Here is a 17,839-nt window from a genome sequence, read left to right on the forward strand (position 1 = left end):
GCCCTTGTTGAAACCCAGGCGGGCAGACACCGAAGCCTGCGTTCTCTCTCACCTGTGGAATCGGGGCAGGCGGTGGCGGGGGGGACCGTCATTGTGCTGGGGTCTGCACCTCGGGGGGCTGGTCCAGCAGCGCAGGTGGGTGACCCTGGGTGACTCCTTGTCCGAGAGGAGCTGGGGACGGCAGAGGAGTTGGCGGGGGAGTCATGGGGGGCCCCTCTCCCAGGGTCCTAGGAGTGCCCCCGGGTTTGTCTGGACCCGAGCCAGCCCTGAGGGAGGGGTCGGCAGAAGTGGACGCCTGGCCAGTTTGCCCATCGCTGTAGCGGCTCTTTCTGCCGACGCCCTCGGAGCAGAGCACACAGACCTCGCATCCAAGGGGGCGGCACGCAGGCCAGGCGAGGCGCTTCAGACAGCCGACGGGTGGAGGGATGAGCTGGGGTTTCAAGGGGGCTCGGCAGCAGTGCTTTCCGAGCGGACCCGGAGGAAGCAGGAAGTGGGTCAGGAGCAGCGAGGGCTGGGGAAGGGGAGCCTGCTGAGTGTGGCCAGCGGGGGGCTTTGGGGGCTGAGTGGGCCTTCCCCCCCCACCCCGGGCGGGTTTGGGCTTCCCCATCCCGCCACTCCAGACTGCTGTCTCCGGCCTTTCGCTGAAATCCCTGCCTACCTCTGCCCATGTGGGCGTCTGGGGTCCTCGCATGTTCCCCAAAAAAGGGAGCAGAGGCCCAGTGTAGAGGAAGGGCTTGGCCATGCACCCCATCTCTGTTCTGCCAGGGCCACCACATTCTCGGGTTGGAGCCCCGGTGAGGCCAGGAGGGCTTCCTGGAAGAGAGGGGAGGGGTCCTGGGCTGAGGTCCACACCATGAACCTCTCTGGGGTGGGCTCGATTGTGGGTCCGTGTTGCCCCCATAGTGGCCCAGCCGAGGGGCTCAGCTGCGCGTCAGCCGGGAGCTCTGGGGCTCTGCCGTTTTTCTGTTCTCACGCGATGCCAAGGCTGGCTCTGCGGGTTTGTTTGGAGCGTGTGCTTCCCTTTTCCGCCACGGGCTGGGGACCTCGGGACCTGGGGGGCCCGGCCCGCATCCCCTCTGACCGTCTCTCCCTCACACCCAGAGCTGCTGGAACTGCGGGCGCAAGGCCAGCGAGACGTGCAGTGGCTGCAACGCGGCCCGCTACTGCGGCTCCTTCTGCCAGCACAAGGACTGGGAGAAGCACCACCACGTGTGCGGCCAGAGCCTGCAAGGCCCCGCGGCCGCCACTGACCCAGGGCCAGGACAGCCCGACGCCGCCGGCCTGGGCTCCTGCCTGCCCCCGGCCGCCGCCGCCAGCCCCAGCGAGGCGGGCTCCACGGGGCCCTCCCGCCCCGGGTCCCCTGGGCCGCCCGGCCCGCTGGACGCCGCGCCCCGCTGACCCACCCGGCCCGGTGCCCGGCCCTCGGCCGCCGCCCAGCCCTGGGAGCCGACCGACCGTCGGAGTCACTGCTGCTACTGCTTCTCTCCAGGAGAAAACCGAACCAACGAAACTGCATCAACGCAACTTCCTCAGCTCTCAGCTACCTGAGATCACGCAGCGACCTCTTCTCGCATCTCAGAAACCTCCCACCAAGCTTTAGCCCGCGGGCATGGCGGGCATCACTCCAGGCCCGCCCCCTTCTCTCTCTCTCTCTCTCTCTCCCGTTTTTCTGTCTCTGTGACTCACACACATTCTCTTCAATGAAAACGATCGACTTGTTTGGCGGCTTACATTTTCATTGAAGAACTTGGGGGTGGGGGGCCTTGCGGCAGAAGAGCTACTCACAAATGGACAAAGCAAACGGGGGGGGGGGGGGTTTCCCTTCCCGATGAAAAAGGAAACTGTTCTTTTATAACTGGAGATCTGAGCCACTCTGTCACCGAAACCACCCAGGGCTGTGTGGCCACTGCGGTGAGGACAGAAGAAAGATTTCAGTTCTTGACTCAAGAGGTATTTTTGGGGGTTCAGATTTTTTTTTTTTCCTTTAACGTCAAACTCTTTGGCTTTAAGTAGAAATCCAAAAAGTTTTCTTAAAAAAGATAAAGGACGCCTACCTGTAAACTACCTTGCCAGCTAGCCAGCCAAGGACGCCGGACACACCTCTGCTCCAAAGGAAATCCAAAAACAAACACCAGAAGTCCAAACCCAAAATTTGCCTGTCACTGCCAAAGTGTTTTTTTCCGCTGTCTTTCGTCCACGCGGGGCTTGTTCAGACCTCGGTCTTTTCTCTTGCTTTGATTCTGATTGGGGGGTATGGGGATGTTGGGGTTTGGGGTGTCTGGCCTCCGCCGGGGACACCCAGGGCGGGCGGCACGGCCCCGGGCACCTGCGTGTGCGCAGGGCGATCCGTGGCCTGTCCTGCTGCCGTCTGCGAATTTCCATCGCTTTGCGTTCTTCCCACTTGCGAACGGAGTGCTCCCGTGTCCTTCCCAGAGAGAAGTCATTCGAGACAAAACTGTGACAATCTTTGGGGCTGATGCTCCCCTGCCCTTCCAAGCGCGAGGAGGCAGCACCTGGGCCTTCAGCTGCTGCTGCTCACGGCTCTCCTCTACCTCCGCACCAGCCTCCCGCAGCCCCGCAGCTCCTGCAGAAGAAGGGACACAACTACCCGCAAAAGCAGTCTGTCCTCCCCGCACCTTGTGGAGACTTGGTCACTGTATATAAGCCTGCATTTCTCTCCACATGCTCCTCAGGGGAGGGTCTCCCTGAAGCCCCCGACCCCCCGAGCCTGGCCCTGCCCCCAGCACTCAACTACCCCAGGATCACAAGCAGGAAATAAAGGAGGAGGAAAGTCTGCCCCTTGCTCAGTGGGAGAACAAACAGCAGACGCGGCCCCTGGTCTGCGTGGGCTCGCGCGGCTGGAAGAAGGTCCCGGGACTGGAGTGCAATAGTGACCCGCTACTGAAACCCCGGGGCCGGGGCCGGGGCCCTGCCGAGAGGCGGGCCGTCAACAGTAGACCATACTGTGAATGTACATAGTCCCTGCAGAGTCGGAGGAGGAGGACAAAGAGATGTTTGCCAAATAAAAAAAAATTAAGAGAAACCACGGAAGTATGTAAAGCTTAGGAAACAGGTTTCCAGAGAAATCTGGACCGTGTGTACGGTAGCAGTGGCTTTGGTGACCGCTGTTGTTTTTCAGAGCAGTTAGAATTGATCCCTTGAGTTTTGAGAGGAAGGATCCCATCCGGCCCCACAGACCAGGTGCCATCTGAAGCCCACGCGGCAGGACCCCCCACCCTGTTGGACCAGCACTGCCGCACCCTCCAGAAAGCTCCGCACGCCTCTCAGAGCTCGCTGCTGGGGGGTCCGGAAGAGCTGGGGCCGTTGGGATTTGGCTCTCGTGGGGCAGCACCTGTTTCCAGGCCACACGCATCCAACTGCTGAAACCTGTGCGGTTTGGCAGGTGCTGTGAAGTTGCTCCCCCGGCCTCCGCTCCCACAAGGCTGTGCTGGTGGATGGGTGGCGTCCTGGGCAGGCTGGGGGTCGGGTGCAGAGTCTGAGTCCCTGCCTTTGGGGTGAGACCACTGGCCCGAGCGGTGTCGGGGGGAGCCCTCAGCTGCAGCCCTGCCGGGTGCTTGGCCAGCCTCTGTTCCCCTTCCTCTCTGAGCACAAGCAGACACACCTGGGATGGTCACATGTTGGCCAGCTGGTGACCTCCGGCCAGACCAGCCTGCGGGGTCAGACCACAGGCTGAGGCCCCAGATGGGATGGCCCCTGCCATCCCAGCTGTAGGCAAGAGGTTGCCGTGGAGCCAGCCGGAAAAGGCCGTTCTCCCAGCAGTCCCATGTCCATCTCCCGTGTGCCCTCCCCTGCCACCGTCCACGCCGCAGAAGCCTGGCCTGAGGGGCTGAGCAGAGGCCACCAGATGGAGTCCCTGCCGGCGGAGCGCATCCACAGCAGATGGCAGCCGCGTGAGGTGGGAGGCTCGCAGTGAGGCCCAGGGTGGGCAGGGGGCGGTCGGGGCGTGCCATGTCCGTGCATGTCATGGGTGTGGGCTGCCAGCCCCTCCTGCCAGGGTCCCTTCGCTGCTTTGGGAACTGGCGTTTCTGTCATCTTTATGCTCAGGCCCTGTTTGGCCGACGACCGCCTAGCTTTGGTCAGGGTAGGCGGGAGCCCCTGCCTGTGTTAGGCCAAGAGGGGGTCCGGACGGAAGGGGCCCAGCCTCCCCTCCCGGCCCGGAGGCCGTCCTGCCTGCTGCCTCCTGAGCTTGTTAGCCATTGGTGTGTGTGCGAGGGTCTCCTCCCCCGGGCCCCTGCCAAGATGGGACATGCTGGTGACCTCAAAGCACCGTGAGACACGATGCTCAGAGAGGCCCTCTCCCCCAACTCCAGCCAAGACGGCAGCCTTGTCCCTTCTGTTCCGAGGCCGAGGCCACGGCAGGAAGGCAGCGGGAGGCCTGCGCAGGTGGAGTGCCCAGCCCACAGGGCCAGCCCGGGACAGAGGGCTCGTCCTGCCCCTGGATGCAGGGCCCTTCGGCCTTTCCCACCCCTTCCTCTCTGGCCCTTCTCTCAGGGCGCGTCACAGTCTGCAGGTGGCATCCGGGGGTGTCTGTTGGCAAAGACTAGTGCCTCCCGCTCCCGTGTCAGCAGCCTAGGACACCCCAGACTCCGTCTGAATAGAGGGTCCCATCCCCATGGGGCAGCAGGGAAAGGAAAACCTTGGGTGTTAGCAGGGCAGAGAGGAGAGCTAGAGAAAGCCTCGGAGTCGGGGGGGAGGGCCCTGGGGCCAGGGGAGCCGGCCTTGCTGGAGGGGCGGCTTGTGGCTCAGCATGGGGGGTGACTCCTCAGGGCCCGGGAGGGTCAGTGGGTTAAGGATCCGGCGTTGCCGTGAGCTGTGGTGTAGGTGCAGATGCAACTCGGATCCCGCGTGGCTGTGGCTGTGGTCAGGCCGGCGGCTGCAGCTCCGATTAGACCCCTACCCTGGGAACCTCCATATGCTGCGGGTGCGGCCCTCAAAAGACAACACTAATTAATTATTTGTTAGAACAAAGGACGAGGGACACAGGCCGTCCTCCGCTGGCCGAGGGGCCCGCAGCCACCCGCGGCCTGGTGACAGTGGGTTCATCTCCCGCCTCCCTTTTCTATGTGGTTTATTCTGTAATTCCCCCTAAGGGGCCGGACCGAGTGCAGGGTCCTGGTGGCCCCTCCCGTGTCCTCTGATCTCTCTCTGTTTGATTGGGCGCCGGAAGCCATCGTGCTGAGGCCGTGCGGGTTGTGTCAGGTCATGAAACGCCATTCGCCGTCGGGGCACCAGGCCGCTCCGTCCAAGCCCGTTTCACACGTGTATTCACCCCATTCTCAGTGCCGGCAAAGACGCCCAAGACCCTGCCCCACAGGGGTGGACAGACATGTGACGTCCTGTTGGGGTGTGGCCCGCTGCCTCCTTTGCTCTTGCCCAGTGGGGTGAACTTGCCAAGGCTGTGTCCTCAGGGGTCGTCTGGATGACCTCGGAAGCCCAGGTGACACCCATGGCTTCAAGGGCCTGAGCCCCCTGCCGGTGGCTGTGTGCACACCTGGACCCTGAGAAGCTGGGTGTCCCGGCCGTCGTGTCCTGACTCCCAGGGCAGGTTCCGCCCAGAGCAGTGTCCAGGGCGAGGGCCCCAGGCTCGCTGGCGGCCCCTGGGAAGAAGAGGCGTTATTAATATGCCAGCCCCGTCTGGAACATGGTGTATTTTGAAAGGCATCCCTGGAAAGGCCAGCATGGGGGCGAGCTTGTCCCCACGCCAGGCGGCTGGCAGGAGCCCCAGCCCAGCCTGGTGTGTCAGCAGTGTCAGCACAAGAAGGGATGACAGCAATTTTCCATTGCCGAGGTCTGAGCTCAGAGCGGGGCTGGCCACGCCGGGCCCGAGTCCAGCCGGCTCTTGGCTTGGAAACAGCGGCCATGGCGTCCCCCCCGACCCACGTGGACGTAGAGAGAAGGGCCGGGCAGAGGCCACCAGGTGGAGGGGCCCGACTGCCCGACAGAGTCCTGCAGCGGCTGCTCTTCTGCCATGTCCGGCCAGCCTTGGGCCGAGGCCCTGTCCCCAGTGCTGCCCTAGATGCCCACTGGCCGGCCAGGGGGGACCTGGGTGTGTGCTTCTTGCACAGGACAGACAGAGGGTCAGGCCTGGGCCACAGGAGGGAGAAGCGGCAATCAGGAAGGCTTCCTGGAAGCTGAGGCACAGTGGCGATAGTGCCCCAGGAACCTCACACCTGCACGTGCTGCTGTGTGGCGCTGGGGGAAGAGGCCCCCATTTGCGGAGGTGGGGCAGCTGGGAGGCCGGCCTGCGGCCTCAGGCGGGTCTCTAGGCTCTGCCCTGCCCCCTGCCCAGAGGTGGTCTTTGAGGCCTGGGGTGGCGGAACGATGAGGTCTTAGTTCAGCCTCTGCAGAGGTGAGGACAGAGCCGGCACAGTGTCCCTCACGTCCTTCTAGGGCACACGCCCGCTTCCCCCCCAATGGCCCTGGGGTTCACAGGCTGCAACTCTCCCCTCCCCCAACTCCACCTTCCCCGGGAAGGGATTCCCATGGCTGGACTGGGAATGGCCAGCTACGGCCTGCAGGGTGGGTGATGGACTGGGTTGGCCAAGGCGCCCAGAAGGTGCCCCATGAACACGTCTCAGGAGGATGGGAAAGGCACAGCAGAGCTCCCCAAGTTCTGGCCAGGACAGGGGAGGCCAGAGCTACTGTGGGAGGACAGGTGGAGGGACCGGGGCACACAGTGTGACACAAGCCTGCAGCCGCCCTTGGGACGCGGGGAGACGAGGCCGGGGTTGACACAGGGCCTTCAGGCCCCCCTGTGTCCAGCCCTGATCTGCCCAGAATTCCCACCACGCCCTGCGGCCCTGGCAGGATTCCTGCTTCATTTAAGTGGTTTACACCCAAAAGCTGGCCCAGATGGGGGTGGGGGGGGCTCCGTGGGGAATCCGGGAGGAATCAGGAGGGACAGAGGTGGGCCCCTCTCTTCCAGGCCCGGGACCCGGCCCTGGATCGGTCCCCGAGGACGCTGACTTCGAGGCACCCCCTTCCCCAGGCTCACGTGTTTCCTCTACCCAGCCCACCTTCGCCTCGGCTCTGCCTGCCCTGATCCGTGAGGGCCAACTCAGTTGCCACCTCCTCCAGGAAGCCTGCCCTGTCGCCACCTCTGCTCATGCCTGCGTCATCCAGTATCAGCCAAGTGCAAGAAGGGCGACCCCAGGAGTCTCCTGGCTCCGGTGTGAGGCCGAGCTGATGCAGGAGGCCCCCCACGCCCCCCGGCTCTGCCTCAGCTGTAGCCCCCACCACGAGGGTCCTGGAGGGGCAGGAAGAAGGGCACAGAGCGCGGCTCTGACCTCTGACCGCTCAAGGCCCGGAAGCCCGGATGGAGGCCCGCCCCCCCCCATCTGAAGCACTCTAGTGGGAGCAGCTGGCCTGCAGGAGGACTTAAAAGCGGGCAGGGCGCCGGCGGGGCTGGCGGGGAGGTGAGCGCCTTGGTGCCCGGCTCCCATTCTGTCCCCATGTGGCCCTTCCTCAGCCGTGCTCTCTTCCCACCCCCCACCGAGGCCTGGCTCCAGAGGGCTTCCTCGGACCCGGAGGCCCAGGGCTGGGGCGCCTGGAGCCGGGCCGAGAAGACCCCTCTGGGTGCAGGGGGTGGGGGCAGGGAGGCGGAGGAGACGGTGGAGGCGCAGGCGGAGGACGAGGGAGACACAGGCTTCCTGCCGTCGCTCTTGGAGAGGGAGGGCCTGGCCGAGGGCTCTGTACCTGACCAGGTGACAGGGCGGAGGGCCTGGCGGAGGCTGGTTGGGGGGAGGCTGGGGGGGCTGGATGGCTGTGGCCCTGCCCCCGGGACTGGGAGGGCCATGGTCCCCCTGCCTGAAAGAGGGTGTAGGGAACCCCCTGCGCCCAGGCCGGAGCGGGCAGGGCCTCTCTGGCCTGGAGGGGACTTTGTGTGTTTGTTGGTGGCCAGGGGGTTACAGGGGCTTCTCTGCAGGGCCGAGTCCATGCAGGGCCTTCTCTTTGCCCTTTGGGGCGCCCCCAGTGTGACCTTGAGAACAGGCAGGGTCAGGCCTGCTCCCCTCCCTCCCTCCAGAGGAGCCTGGGGGCCGCCTGCCTCAGGCTCAGCCTGGACCTGTGCTGGCAGGAGCTGGAGGCCATCAGGCTGAAGCTGTGGGCCATGGAGCAGGCCCAGGGGCCGGAGCCGCAGGCCCAGCAGCAGGAAGAGGAAGACGCCGGGGCCCTGCTGGCCGGGCAGCTGCCGAGCCCAGAGGCAGGTAGGAGCCAGCGGGCCAGGCCAGGCCCTTCCTGGGCGGGTGGCCCCAGCGTCTCGAACATGCAGCTCTGAGCCCCTTTCCTTGCAACGTGGGAAGCGCCACGAGCTCCTGCAGGAAGAGGCGGGGTTTCCCTCAGGTCGGGCCTGGCCGGGGGTCCTTCTAGGCAGGCCCCAAGGGATGGAATCTCCCAAGAAGCTGGGTGACCCTCTCCCCCGAGAAGTAAGGACTGAGCCACCAACGAGAGGCGCCGGCCCTTAACAGCTGCCGGGAGCTCCCTGCCCGGGGTGAGCCCCATGTCCTGAAGCCCCTTTCTCCACAGACACCCCCACAGAGAAGGTGGAGGCCGACCACAGATCCGTCTACGTGGGTAACGTGAGTGGGGGCAGGGGAGCGAGATGGGGGCAACCCAGCAGCAACCCCCCCTCCCCCGGGTCTGCAGCTGCCTCCTGGCTGTCATCAAAGGAAGGGACACAATCAAAGCCACCCAGGCCCAGAAGGAAGAAGCGGGGGCGGGGGTGGGTAGTCGGCTGGGGGCTGTCCCCAAGACGGGGCTTGGGCCCTTGGTCGTCAGACCTCATTTCCCACGATGGGCTGGGATTCCGCATTTCCCACGTGAAGTCTCCCCATTGGCCGGTCATTGGCAGTGAGTTCCACTTTAAAAAGCCACATGCCCTCTGCCCAGGACAGTAACCCGGATGATCCAGGAGCATTCACCCGGGTGGCCAGTCCAGCTCTGGCATGGGTGGGGGGTGAAGGCCTCGGCTGCCACCCAACACCCTGGGGCCCCGTCAACTCCAGGAATAAATGAGTTGCAGGAGACCCTGGGTGGTGAGGCCCGGGCAGGAGCCCTCACACCAGGGCCTGTGCCACAGGTGGACTACGAGGGCACAGCCCGGGAGCTGGAAGCTTATTTCAACCACTGCGGGGAGATCCACCGGGTCACCATCCTGTGCGACAAGTTCTCTGGACACCCCAAGGGGTCAGTGGGGCCTCGGGGGAAGGGCCTTGGGCGGGGCTGAGCACCAGGTACAGGGGTGCCCGGGTGGCTGAGCCTGGCTTCACCCACCCCAGCTATGCCTACATAGAGTTTGCCACCGAGAGCTCTGCCCACGCCGCCGTGGAGCTGGACAACAGTGTTTTTCGAGGCCGGGTCATCAAGGTGTGTGTCCCCCATGTCACCGCCCTGTTAACCCAGTAATCCCTGAGGGCCAGGACGGACAGCCACACCTGCCTGAGGACGCGGCTGCCCCAGCTGGGCCCTTCTCCAATCCCAGTGTTTGGGCACGTCCGCTGGGGGGAGCAGGGGCACCTCAGACCCTAGTGGGTTTGGCCTGAGTGTAGCCCCCCCCCCGGGGGGGGGCTCTCTTCCTGAACCAGACCCTATAGCCCTGCGGGGGGAGATGTTGGCTTGACACTGGCTGTGGCTGGGCTGTTTCGGCCTAAGTGGGGATCTTGAGGTGGTCAGGAACAGACTAGGGTCTGCTGCCTCGGGCAACCCCAGGTCCTGGGGCCGCCAGGGCCTGATGGGCGATGGGCCTCTGTTCACCTGCCTGTGCACCTTCAGCAGAGAAACCTAGGAAGACTTTCTGGAGGCAGCTTTAGCCCTGGGCTTGGGAGGAGGGTGTGAGAATAGAGGTCTCGGGCCCGACTGGGCCTTTGGTTCCAGGTGCTGCCCAAAAGGACCAACTTCCCAGGAATCAGCTCCACGGACCGCGGGGGCCTTCGGGGACACCCCAGCGCCAGGGGACGACCCTTCCCCCACAGCAGCCTCGAGCGCGAGCGCGGGCCTCGTTTCAGACCACGAGGGCGGAACCGGTGGGCAGAGCCCTGGGACGGTGGGATCCTATTGGCGCAGGCCCGGGTGGGCGTGGCTCTCTCGGGTCGGTGGGCGGGGCCCTGAGTCCAGCTCCGCCCCCGTCTCTCCCCGTGCAGGGGGCGCGGAAGAGGCTTGCCCTGGTATTCGCCGTATTGAGACGAGGGCTGGATGACCAGAGTGGGGCTGGGTCCGGAGGAGAGAGGAGCGCTCCACGCGGGATCGTTTACTCGGGGGAGAATAAGTGCCCCGTCCCCCTTCACTTCGCGGGAGGACAGCAGCCAGGACCTCGCCCAGGCCCCACGGTCCATGCCACCAGTCACCAAGCAGGGCAGGGGCGGGCCTGGCACAGAGCGCCGGTCGGGGCTTTGGAGGGCACCTGGCGCGCTGCAGGCAGGTGAGGCCCGGGCAGCACAGGGGCGGCTCCCCGTTGGCATATTCAGGGCTGTTTGTAGATAGATAAGTAGGAACGTGTGTCTTAACGGTAAAGCATAAATTATTAAACTTGAATATTTTTTACAAGCATATGGCACCAGGCCCCAGCCCTTATTTGCCTCACTGGGACACTGTGCTCTCAGGGGCAGACTCTGCAGACCAGGTGGGTGAGGGGACATGGCTGTGGTGAATGGGCCCCAGCTCTACCCATTTTCCGCTAACAGGGTGTCACCACCAGCCCCCACGCCACAGGGGCAGCTAACTGTCCAGGTCATCTGGCCTTCAGGTCACACGCTCCCCCGCAGCCAGTGGCACAGAGCCCGCCTCTTGTGTCCTCACCCTTAGACAGTGCGGGATGGTGCGCCTGGGGCACCAGGAGGCAAAGGGGTTTCCCCGCCGGGCACTCTGCCTGTGGCGCCTCTGAAGCAGACACCCAGCCTTCTCCCTGGAGTGCACAGAGCCCTGCGCTCAGAGCCGGGAGAGGCGGCTGCGGGGCCCGCCTGCAGACCCTCGGTAAATAACCACCAGTGGATGATCCTTGCCTGGGCTTTTCTGAAGCCACTCCCTTCACTTTGCAACATTGTATCAGTTGCTTAAGCTGCGAACACAGCTGCTCTGGGCTCTAGTCCAGGTGGAAGGTCCCCAGTCGGGCGTCCTCTGGGGAGGACGGGCCTCTGCTTCATCCTGTCCATGACGTCCTCCCTGAGGCCAGGGTCACACCATTGTGATCTGGAGTCAGCACTGGCCCTGTACCGGGGTGAAGGCTGACCCACCCCCAAAATATGCCCGCATCCCAGCCGCCGGCACCTGTGGATGAGCTCAGATTTAGAAAAGGGGCCTCTGCAGACGTGGCTGTGCTAAAGATCTGGAGATGAGACCTCCTGGGCCATCTGGGTGGCCCGTCTCGCTGGCTGCGCGAGACAGGCATCTGCGAGCTGAGGAACGCCAGGGACCGCTGGCAGCCATCGGAAGCTGCAGAGGCCTGGAGCGGGACTCCCCCCACCCCCACCCCAGCGCCCCCAGAAGGAACCGGCCCCTCGGCACCTTGACTTCTGTCTCTGATGTCCAGAGCTGTGAGTACGTCAACACACACACACCAGCCCCGCCCCCACAGAAGGCGGCAGGAGGCCCAAGGGTCAGGGACTTGCCGAGGCTGCTGGGAGCGCAGGGCAGGGCCTGCACCGCGTGCACCTGGGGGCTGCAGGACCCGTGGTGAAGGTGATGAGGCTCCCCTCTAGGCGAAGGTTTGTGCGGGTCCCGGCGCATTCATCACGTGAGCTGCTTTTCTGGGCAGTCCCGCGGGCAGGCGTCTAAGCCCGAGGAACTAGACCCTTTTCCAAAGTAGTTTCTTGATCCCTTCTGTGTGGCCACTTGGAGGAGGGGGGCCAGGAGCCCCCCCTTTCCCATGGATGCCAGGCTCAGGCAGCCATGGTGGAGGCAGGGCGGAGAATGCTGTAGGCCAAGGGCAGCCAAGGCTTTTCACCTCCACCTTCTCAGCTGAACCCATAAGACAAGATATGCCAGGACCCCTGTGCCCTTCTGGCCTGGGGCACAAGGAGAGGGGGTGCTGACGGGGAGGGAGGGCAGAAGTCACCTGCAGTGGCAGCAGCCAAGGGCTGACTAGGAGGTGACCTGATGGGGCTCACCTCTGGGGTACAATGTGCCCACGGTGGCAGGGGACAGGGAGGCAGGGGGCCCACAACGAGGCCAGCCTGACAGTAGAGATGCAAAGAGTTAAGGTGAAGCTGCCGTCTGATAGCTCTGTTGGCAGAGCAAAGGCTAGCAGAGTGCTCTAACCCTTGATCTTCTCAGGCTTAAAACAGAAACACTGCCTAACAATGTGGGTGGAAACTCTCAAATGTAAAATCCATTTACAGGTTGGTCTGGCTCCACCCACAGAAAAACCCAAATAGCAGTGGCTTCAATGAGACAGGGGTTTAATTTTATTTTCTCACATTAAAAAAAAAAAATGCTGAACATAAGTAGTCCAGGGCTGGTATGTCAGCAAAGACCCAACCGTCTAGCTTTCTGTTCCCCATTCTCAGGGGATGAATCTTGTCTGCATGCTCCCAGGATGGCTGCCTGAGCTCTAGCCATCACACCCCAGTTCCAGGAAAAAAGAAAGGAGAAAATGAAGGAACTGCCCGCTGAATCCCCATTAATGACCTTTTCTGCAGGTGCCTCCCGACACCATCCCCGCACATCCCCCCTCGCGAGGGCAGCAACTGTCTTGTCCAGCCTGTTGTTCCCAGTGACACTGGGGTTCGGGGAGTAAGGAGGCAAAAGGGAGAATGAAGCCTGGCTTGGTGACCTGCAGTCCCTGCTTCCACCAGTGCTCAGGCCAGAGCAGTCGCTGTAAAGGCTCAACCAAAAACGAGAATGGGCTGTGGGAAGCCCCGTGAGGGTGGCCTGCAGCAAACCAACCACCACCTGCCGTGGGTACCTCTCGTCCCTCCTCCAGGTCTCCCAGCTCCCCTGGGGAGAGTGGGGCGGGGGAGACCGAGGACTTGGGTTGTGCTTATTTTTCAGCTGTGCCCGCAGTATGCGGAAGTCTCCAGGCCAGGGGTGGAACCCGCACCATGGCAGCAACCTGAGGCATAGCAGTGACAGTGCCAGATCCATAGCCAACTGAGTCACCAGGGGCCTCTGGGACTCGTGTCTTTAACACATGGTCCTGGCTGAGTTGTTTTTACTTTTGTAACTTAAAAGATGACCCCTGTGAGCACAGAAAGGGAAGGAAACACAGACAGGCCAAGCAGAGCACACCCCAGCTCCAGCCTGAGGCCGCGACGCTCAAGGCCTCCCCGTTGCGGGGTCTGAGCCGCCTTTCTCCTGGTCAGAGACCTTCTCTCCGAATGACTGGGGTGGGGCGGGGGCACTCCAGGAGGCCAGCTTTGCCCAAACAGCCTGAGCAGACCAGCCGGCCTCTGCCTCCAAAACAAGCCAAAGAAGCAAGGGCACTAGCACCTGGGCTGCCCGCTCCTTAACCGCAGTCACCTGGGGCGGACTGCTGCCATCCACACCCGACGAGCCGGCTCTGGGGAAGCAGGATGCAGAAATCCAATTACGACAGCTCCTCAAAGGCAAGTGCCCCCCCAGCCTGCCCAGGGCCGGGGGGGGGGGGGCGGCAGGGAAGGGGGCTGGCTCTCGTGCCAGGCCCTCGGGCCATCAGGAACCAGGTGCACCCACAGGCAGAGAGGACGCCAGGAATCTGCTGCTCATCTGATGCCCAGGGGGCAGGCGGCACCCGAGGAGGCTTCTGAGCTCTCAAGAGGGCCACCAGCCGAGGCCGGGCCACGACCAGGAAGAGGGCCGCTCTCTACGGAGCAGGTGTGCACACCACCCACGGGCCCCCCCCAACCGGCTCTGACACCGGAGGCCGACCCTACAGGGCAGCCTGCCCGGTCGGCCACTGGAGGGCACAGTGGCGGCGAGGGAGGCCGGCCCTCGGGGCCTCTGCCCGTCCCTTCGCAGCCTCTTCTGCCTGCGGGAGCTCCTGCCACCCGCTGCCCCTGCCTGCGGGCTGGTGGAGACAAGGGCTCCCCGCTCGTCCGGTCCTTGAAGGGGCCCCTGTGCGCCCTCTTTAGTTAAACCCTCCGCTGACAGAGAAGCAGGGAGCCAAAGCGGGTCTCACAAGACCTTTAGTCGCCACCCCCCTGGGCACGAGGCCGCGCTCCGCAGCGGAGGCCCGGCACCCACAGCACTAAATACACCCACGAAGACCGCGCTCTGTCCGAAGGCGGCTCTGCCCGAAGGCGGCTCTGCCCAAAGGCGGCTTCCTCTCCCTCAGCAGACCTGGATCATCATGGCTGTCACCATGCTGTCGAAGGCCCTGCAAAGACAAGAGAGTCGTCGGCCACGCGGACCCAGGCCCGCCACCCCCGCCGGCGGAGGAAGGGATGTCGGCTCCGAGGCCCAGAGGAGTCCACGGGGCGAGGCCAGGATGTGCGTGCTGCCTCGCCGGGCGCTGAGCACCTGCATCTGCGGCCTCATCCCTGGGCGCTTCCCGGCGGTGCTGCCCTGGCTGGTCGCCAGGCAGGGGGAGGACCCAGGATGTCCCCACACACAGTTCGCCACTGAGGGAGGCCTCCAGGAAGGACCTGGCTGGGGTCAGCTGCTGGCTAGGAGCGGCCCCTTGGGCACTGTTCTGGGGATGGAGGCAACTGCCGGGAGCAGGTGTGGAGTGCGCCGGGGATGCTTCGCTGAGAAGCGTCTTTGTGACGCCGATCTTAAGCCTGCGTTTATGGAAGGCTGTTCCGAAGATGCCTGCAACCGGATCTGCTCCTTGGCCAAGTTCAACGCCAAAGACAAAACCGGGCAGCGGCAGGAGGCTGTTTTCTCCCAGAAGGTTCCTGTCCCTGTGCCTGGGCCTCACCGGGATCTGGGGAGGCGCCCCCGTCCCTGCTGGGCGCCCCTGGGAAACGGGATGGGCACGCTCCACCCCCGCCCTCTCCCCGACCCTGTCTGCCGTGTGTGCAGGGCCGCCCCGCAGGCACACACGCACCTGGACTGAATGCGGTCGCCCGGCGTGTAGAAGGGGTTGCACATCACGTCGGTGTAGGAGCTGTGCAGCTTCCGGAACATCTGCAACAAGAGCCAGCAACGTGTGAAATTCTCCCGTACACACGGCTGCTGCCACACGTGGGGCTTGTCGCTTTAACGAAACAAGGAGGGCAAGCGGAGCGGCCAGGCGCCCGCCGCTGCCCGCACTCACGCTCCGGATCTCATTGTCTCTGAGCGCCGTGTTGGAAGAATCCACCACCATGACGAACTTCACCTTGGAGTTGGTCACGTAGCCGTAGCTGCACCGCTGGTTAGGGAACATGCTGTTCACACAGGGACCCGGTGACAGCCTGCATGCAGCATGGTATCACCGACCGTCTGTGACATCGCCCGGCCCCACGGCTGCCCGGGACACACACGACAGCCTGCAGTACGGCAAGTGCCCCAGACAGGCCCATCCCCCAGTGCCAGGACACGGGATGACGCAGGTATGACTAGACACTTCCTTGGGGCAGCTTCTGATGGTGACCAGAGAAGCAACAGGCAGGCAACTAAGGCCTGCCATGACTCACACCCGGGGCAACCAGCCCAGAGCCCGGGGCCCTCGCCCTCTTTCTGAATCTCTTCCCCACCGGGGAGTATTAACTGCAAACCGGAGCTGGCACCAATTAGGTGAGTCCTGCCTAAGGCACCCACGCCTCTACAGGCCACTCTGTCTCGTGGAACAGTGGATCCTGGGCAGTGATGCTGGGTGACCTACGTGACTGCTTGTGGGAGTGTCTTTGAGCTCCACGGGTTTCGAGCCCTCTGTCCCAAGACCTGGTCAAGCTTTTCCAGTGACTCAGAGGGCTGGGCCGGACAGTGAAATGAGTGAACAATCACCCCTTGCTCAGGAGGCAGTGTCCCACCGAGAAGGCACTGCAAAGATTCCTGGCAGGCAGGCCGGAAGTAGCAGAGTGCCCAGTTCCTCCCCACACCCTGGGGACAGGTGCAGGTTGTCCCAGTTCTCCAGGCAATTAAAGCCTGGCTAGTCCCCTATCATCCTCATTAAAGAAAAAAAGGAGTGAGGTGTTAATTGGCCGCAGGCTGCTCTCATTCCCCACTGGCCAAAAGCACGCATCTTTTTTTCCTTTCCAAGGGGGGTTAGGAGATGCTTTTCAAGGTGACCTGAGGCTGCAGTGCAGCCCACAAGGGCAGGGAGGCCCCAGACTCGAGCCGCTGGCATCAGGATACACCTTGTAGTCCTCCGTGGGGTAGAGGAGGCCCAGGTAGAGCTCCCTCTGGTCCACCAGCGCCTTCCCCATCGCGGAGATCTTCTCGTCCACCACGTCCAGGGACGTGTGCAGCATGTAGTGGAACTGGAGCTCGTTCTCCGTGGGGACGCTGCGGATGTAGAGAGGGTAATTCTGCAAGAAAGGATGCCGGCGGCTGGAGGGGCGCGAATCCACCCTGGGTGTACCCGGAAAGCAAGGCCAAGGGCACTCAGGAGGGAGGACCGGCCAAGTGCCTGTGACCAAAAGAACATGCGCTTGCTCCCCCAAACCCACTGCCTAATCTTCCAAGCTGCTGTGGGCACCGCCTTCAGGGAGCCAACCTAATCCGTGGGGGTTTCCAGCCTACCTGCCAAGGGGCATCATGAGGACGGGCAGACAAAAAAAGGACAGCTCTGGAAAGTGGGTTTGAGTGCAGTCTGTCACTCACCTTCACCTTCTGTGTGGAGAGCCCCGTCCCAGCACGTGCCCTCCTCTGGGCCCTGGAATACTGCCCGCTTCCCGCCATGCCAGCTACTGCAGTCTTGTGGCCCGGGGGGAAGCACTGACAGCCTCCCCCTCTACACCCTTAAGGCTTGGCTCCACCCTCCTTTCATCTCTGCACAGCCATTTCCCACCAACCTAACCTGAGAGTTAAGAGTGTCTTCCCAGGCTCCACAGGCCACGATTCACTGCTTCTGTCCCCAGCCTGGCACCGCACAGATAGAGCAAATACAAGGCTGTCCCTACCCCAATAAGGATGACACGGGGAAAACAGTCCAGAAACCCACCCACAGATAAACCTGGCACATGCCAGAGGGCTGCCAGCACTAAAGGAGCTGCAGGGAACCTGCTTCAGAGCCGGGTCTTACAGAAGACCCAGGAGACTTTGTGCAGGAGCAGCGCGCGGATGGCCACGCAGCTCAGTCTTAGGATTCAGAAACAGCTTCTAGAAGAAATCTATGGCGCCCGGTAAAGGGATGGGAATGGGGCAGGGGGAGGGACGGGTTCCAGGTGCAGAGGCCGGATGCGAAAGCGCAGAGCCTGCCCGGGAGCTGCAGGTTATTCCGTTGGTTGGAGTGGAGGGCGTGTCGGTGGCACAGGGAAGGAATTCAGACAGAATCCTAAGGTCATGAAAAGCCACTGTTGAGGTTTCAGGCAGGGGTGCGCCACGGCCTGATTCGGAGAAGGGACAGTCGATGGTCCAGGGTGATGGCCTGCACGGCGGGAGCGCACAGCGCAGAAAGATGGACAAAAGTGGACGTCGAGAGTCGGGAGCAAGAATCCACAGAGCCAGCGGACGGACGGACGGCCGGGCGGAGCGGGGGCCCGGACGGAAGAGGAGGGCCCGGCCTGTGACGCTCCGGTAGCGGCAGGTGCAGGCCCGGGCGGCACCTCCCCTGGGCCCGCCCCTGGCCTCCGCGAAGCCCCCGGGCCCCCCTCCCGAGCCCTCCGGGCAGGGAAGGAGGGGAGGCGGAGAGCGAGGCTGGCGCGGAGCGGGCCGGCCCGCCTGCGTACGCACCTCCTTAGCGATCACAGCCACGCACACCGCCATGTTGGGAGCCCCGCCGGCCGCGTCACGTGACGACGCCGGTCACGTGGCAGACCCGGCC

At 63.6% G+C, this 17,839-nt stretch overlaps 3 protein-coding genes across 26 annotated transcripts in view; 2 read left to right on the plus strand and 1 right to left on the minus strand.

The window, feature by feature from the left end:
• Window positions 1-3,043, plus strand: part of CBFA2T3 (CBFA2/RUNX1 partner transcriptional co-repressor 3) — a 75,104-nt gene extending 72,061 nt beyond the window's left edge. For all 14 annotated transcript variants that reach the window (XM_021093631.2, XM_021093633.2, XM_021093634.2 and 11 more), the window contains one exon: window positions 1,102-3,043. In XM_021093631.2, coding sequence (XP_020949290.1) covers window positions 1,102-1,398 — 297 coding nt within the window. In that variant the 3' untranslated portion in view covers window positions 1,399-3,043. The remainder of the gene's footprint in view (window positions 1-1,101) is intronic.
• On the plus strand, window positions 2,596-10,563 carry PABPN1L (PABPN1 like, cytoplasmic). 4 transcript variants are annotated; one of them, XM_084959351.1, is made up of 8 exons: window positions 2,623-3,916; window positions 6,947-7,436; window positions 8,096-8,225; window positions 8,545-8,597; window positions 9,098-9,204; window positions 9,297-9,384; window positions 9,892-10,040; window positions 10,158-10,563. In XM_084959351.1, exons 3-8 carry the CDS (start codon window positions 8,129-8,131, stop codon window positions 10,195-10,197), a joined length of 534 nt encoding a protein of 177 aa, XP_084815477.1. In that variant the 5' UTR covers window positions 2,623-3,916; window positions 6,947-7,436; window positions 8,096-8,128; the 3' UTR covers window positions 10,198-10,563. The 4 variants fall into 4 exon arrangements, with proteins under 4 accessions (XP_020949304.2, XP_084815477.1, XP_013849850.3 ...); XM_021093645.2 differs by lacking the exon at window positions 9,297-9,384 and having other exon boundaries at window positions 2,596-3,916; XM_013994396.3 differs by lacking the exon at window positions 2,623-3,916 and having other exon boundaries at window positions 7,314-7,724.
• A 1,830-nt stretch (window positions 10,564-12,393) lies between these two features.
• TRAPPC2L (trafficking protein particle complex subunit 2L) lies at window positions 12,394-17,800 on the minus strand. Of its 8 annotated transcripts, none has more exons than XM_084959361.1 (6): window positions 17,749-17,800; window positions 17,018-17,443; window positions 16,210-16,382; window positions 15,188-15,275; window positions 14,978-15,057; window positions 12,394-14,305 (listed from the first exon to the last, which is right to left on the minus strand). In XM_084959361.1, the coding sequence occupies exons 2-6, from the start codon at window positions 17,036-17,038 to the stop codon at window positions 14,260-14,262; spliced, it is 408 nt and encodes a 135-aa protein (XP_084815487.1). In that variant the 5' UTR covers window positions 17,039-17,443; window positions 17,749-17,800; the 3' UTR covers window positions 12,394-14,259. The 8 variants fall into 8 exon arrangements, with proteins under 8 accessions (XP_084815487.1, XP_084815488.1, XP_003126850.1 ...); XM_084959362.1 differs by having other exon boundaries at window positions 16,874-17,443; XM_003126802.5 differs by lacking the exon at window positions 17,018-17,443.
• Between the last annotated feature and the right edge of the window lie 39 nt (window positions 17,801-17,839).

This window comes from Sus scrofa, chromosome 6 (assembly GCF_054392235.1).
Source record: "Sus scrofa isolate SSC_HxYL_T2T_F1_AM1 chromosome 6, Sscrofa_HxYL_maternal_Yorkshire_Landrace_v2.0, whole genome shotgun sequence".
Classification (NCBI taxonomy): Eukaryota; Metazoa; Chordata; class Mammalia; order Artiodactyla; family Suidae; genus Sus; species Sus scrofa.

Bases quoted from the DNA above. Each gene is read 5' to 3' on its own strand.
- PABPN1L (XM_013994396.3), top strand. From the start codon at position 7,473: ATGTGGCCCTTCCTCAGCCGTGCTCTCTTCCCACCCCCCACCGAGGCC. The intron at 8,226-8,544 runs GTAGGAGCCAGC...CTTTCTCCACAG, and splicing joins GCTGCCGAGCCCAGAGGCAG to ACACCCCCACAGAGAAGGTG. The intron at 8,598-9,097 runs GTGAGTGGGGGC...CCTGTGCCACAG, and splicing joins GATCCGTCTACGTGGGTAAC to GTGGACTACGAGGGCACAGC.
- TRAPPC2L (XM_084959355.1), bottom strand. From the start codon at position 16,755: ATGGCGGGAAGCGGGCAGTATTCCAGGGCCCAGAGGAGGGCACGTGCT. The intron at 15,058-15,187 runs GTGAGTGCGGGC...CTCTTGTTGCAG, and splicing joins GAGACAATGAGATCCGGAGC to ATGTTCCGGAAGCTGCACAG. The intron at 14,306-14,977 runs GTGCGTGTGTGC...TTGTCTTTGCAG, and splicing joins GGCGACCGCATTCAGTCCAG to GGCCTTCGACAGCATGGTGA.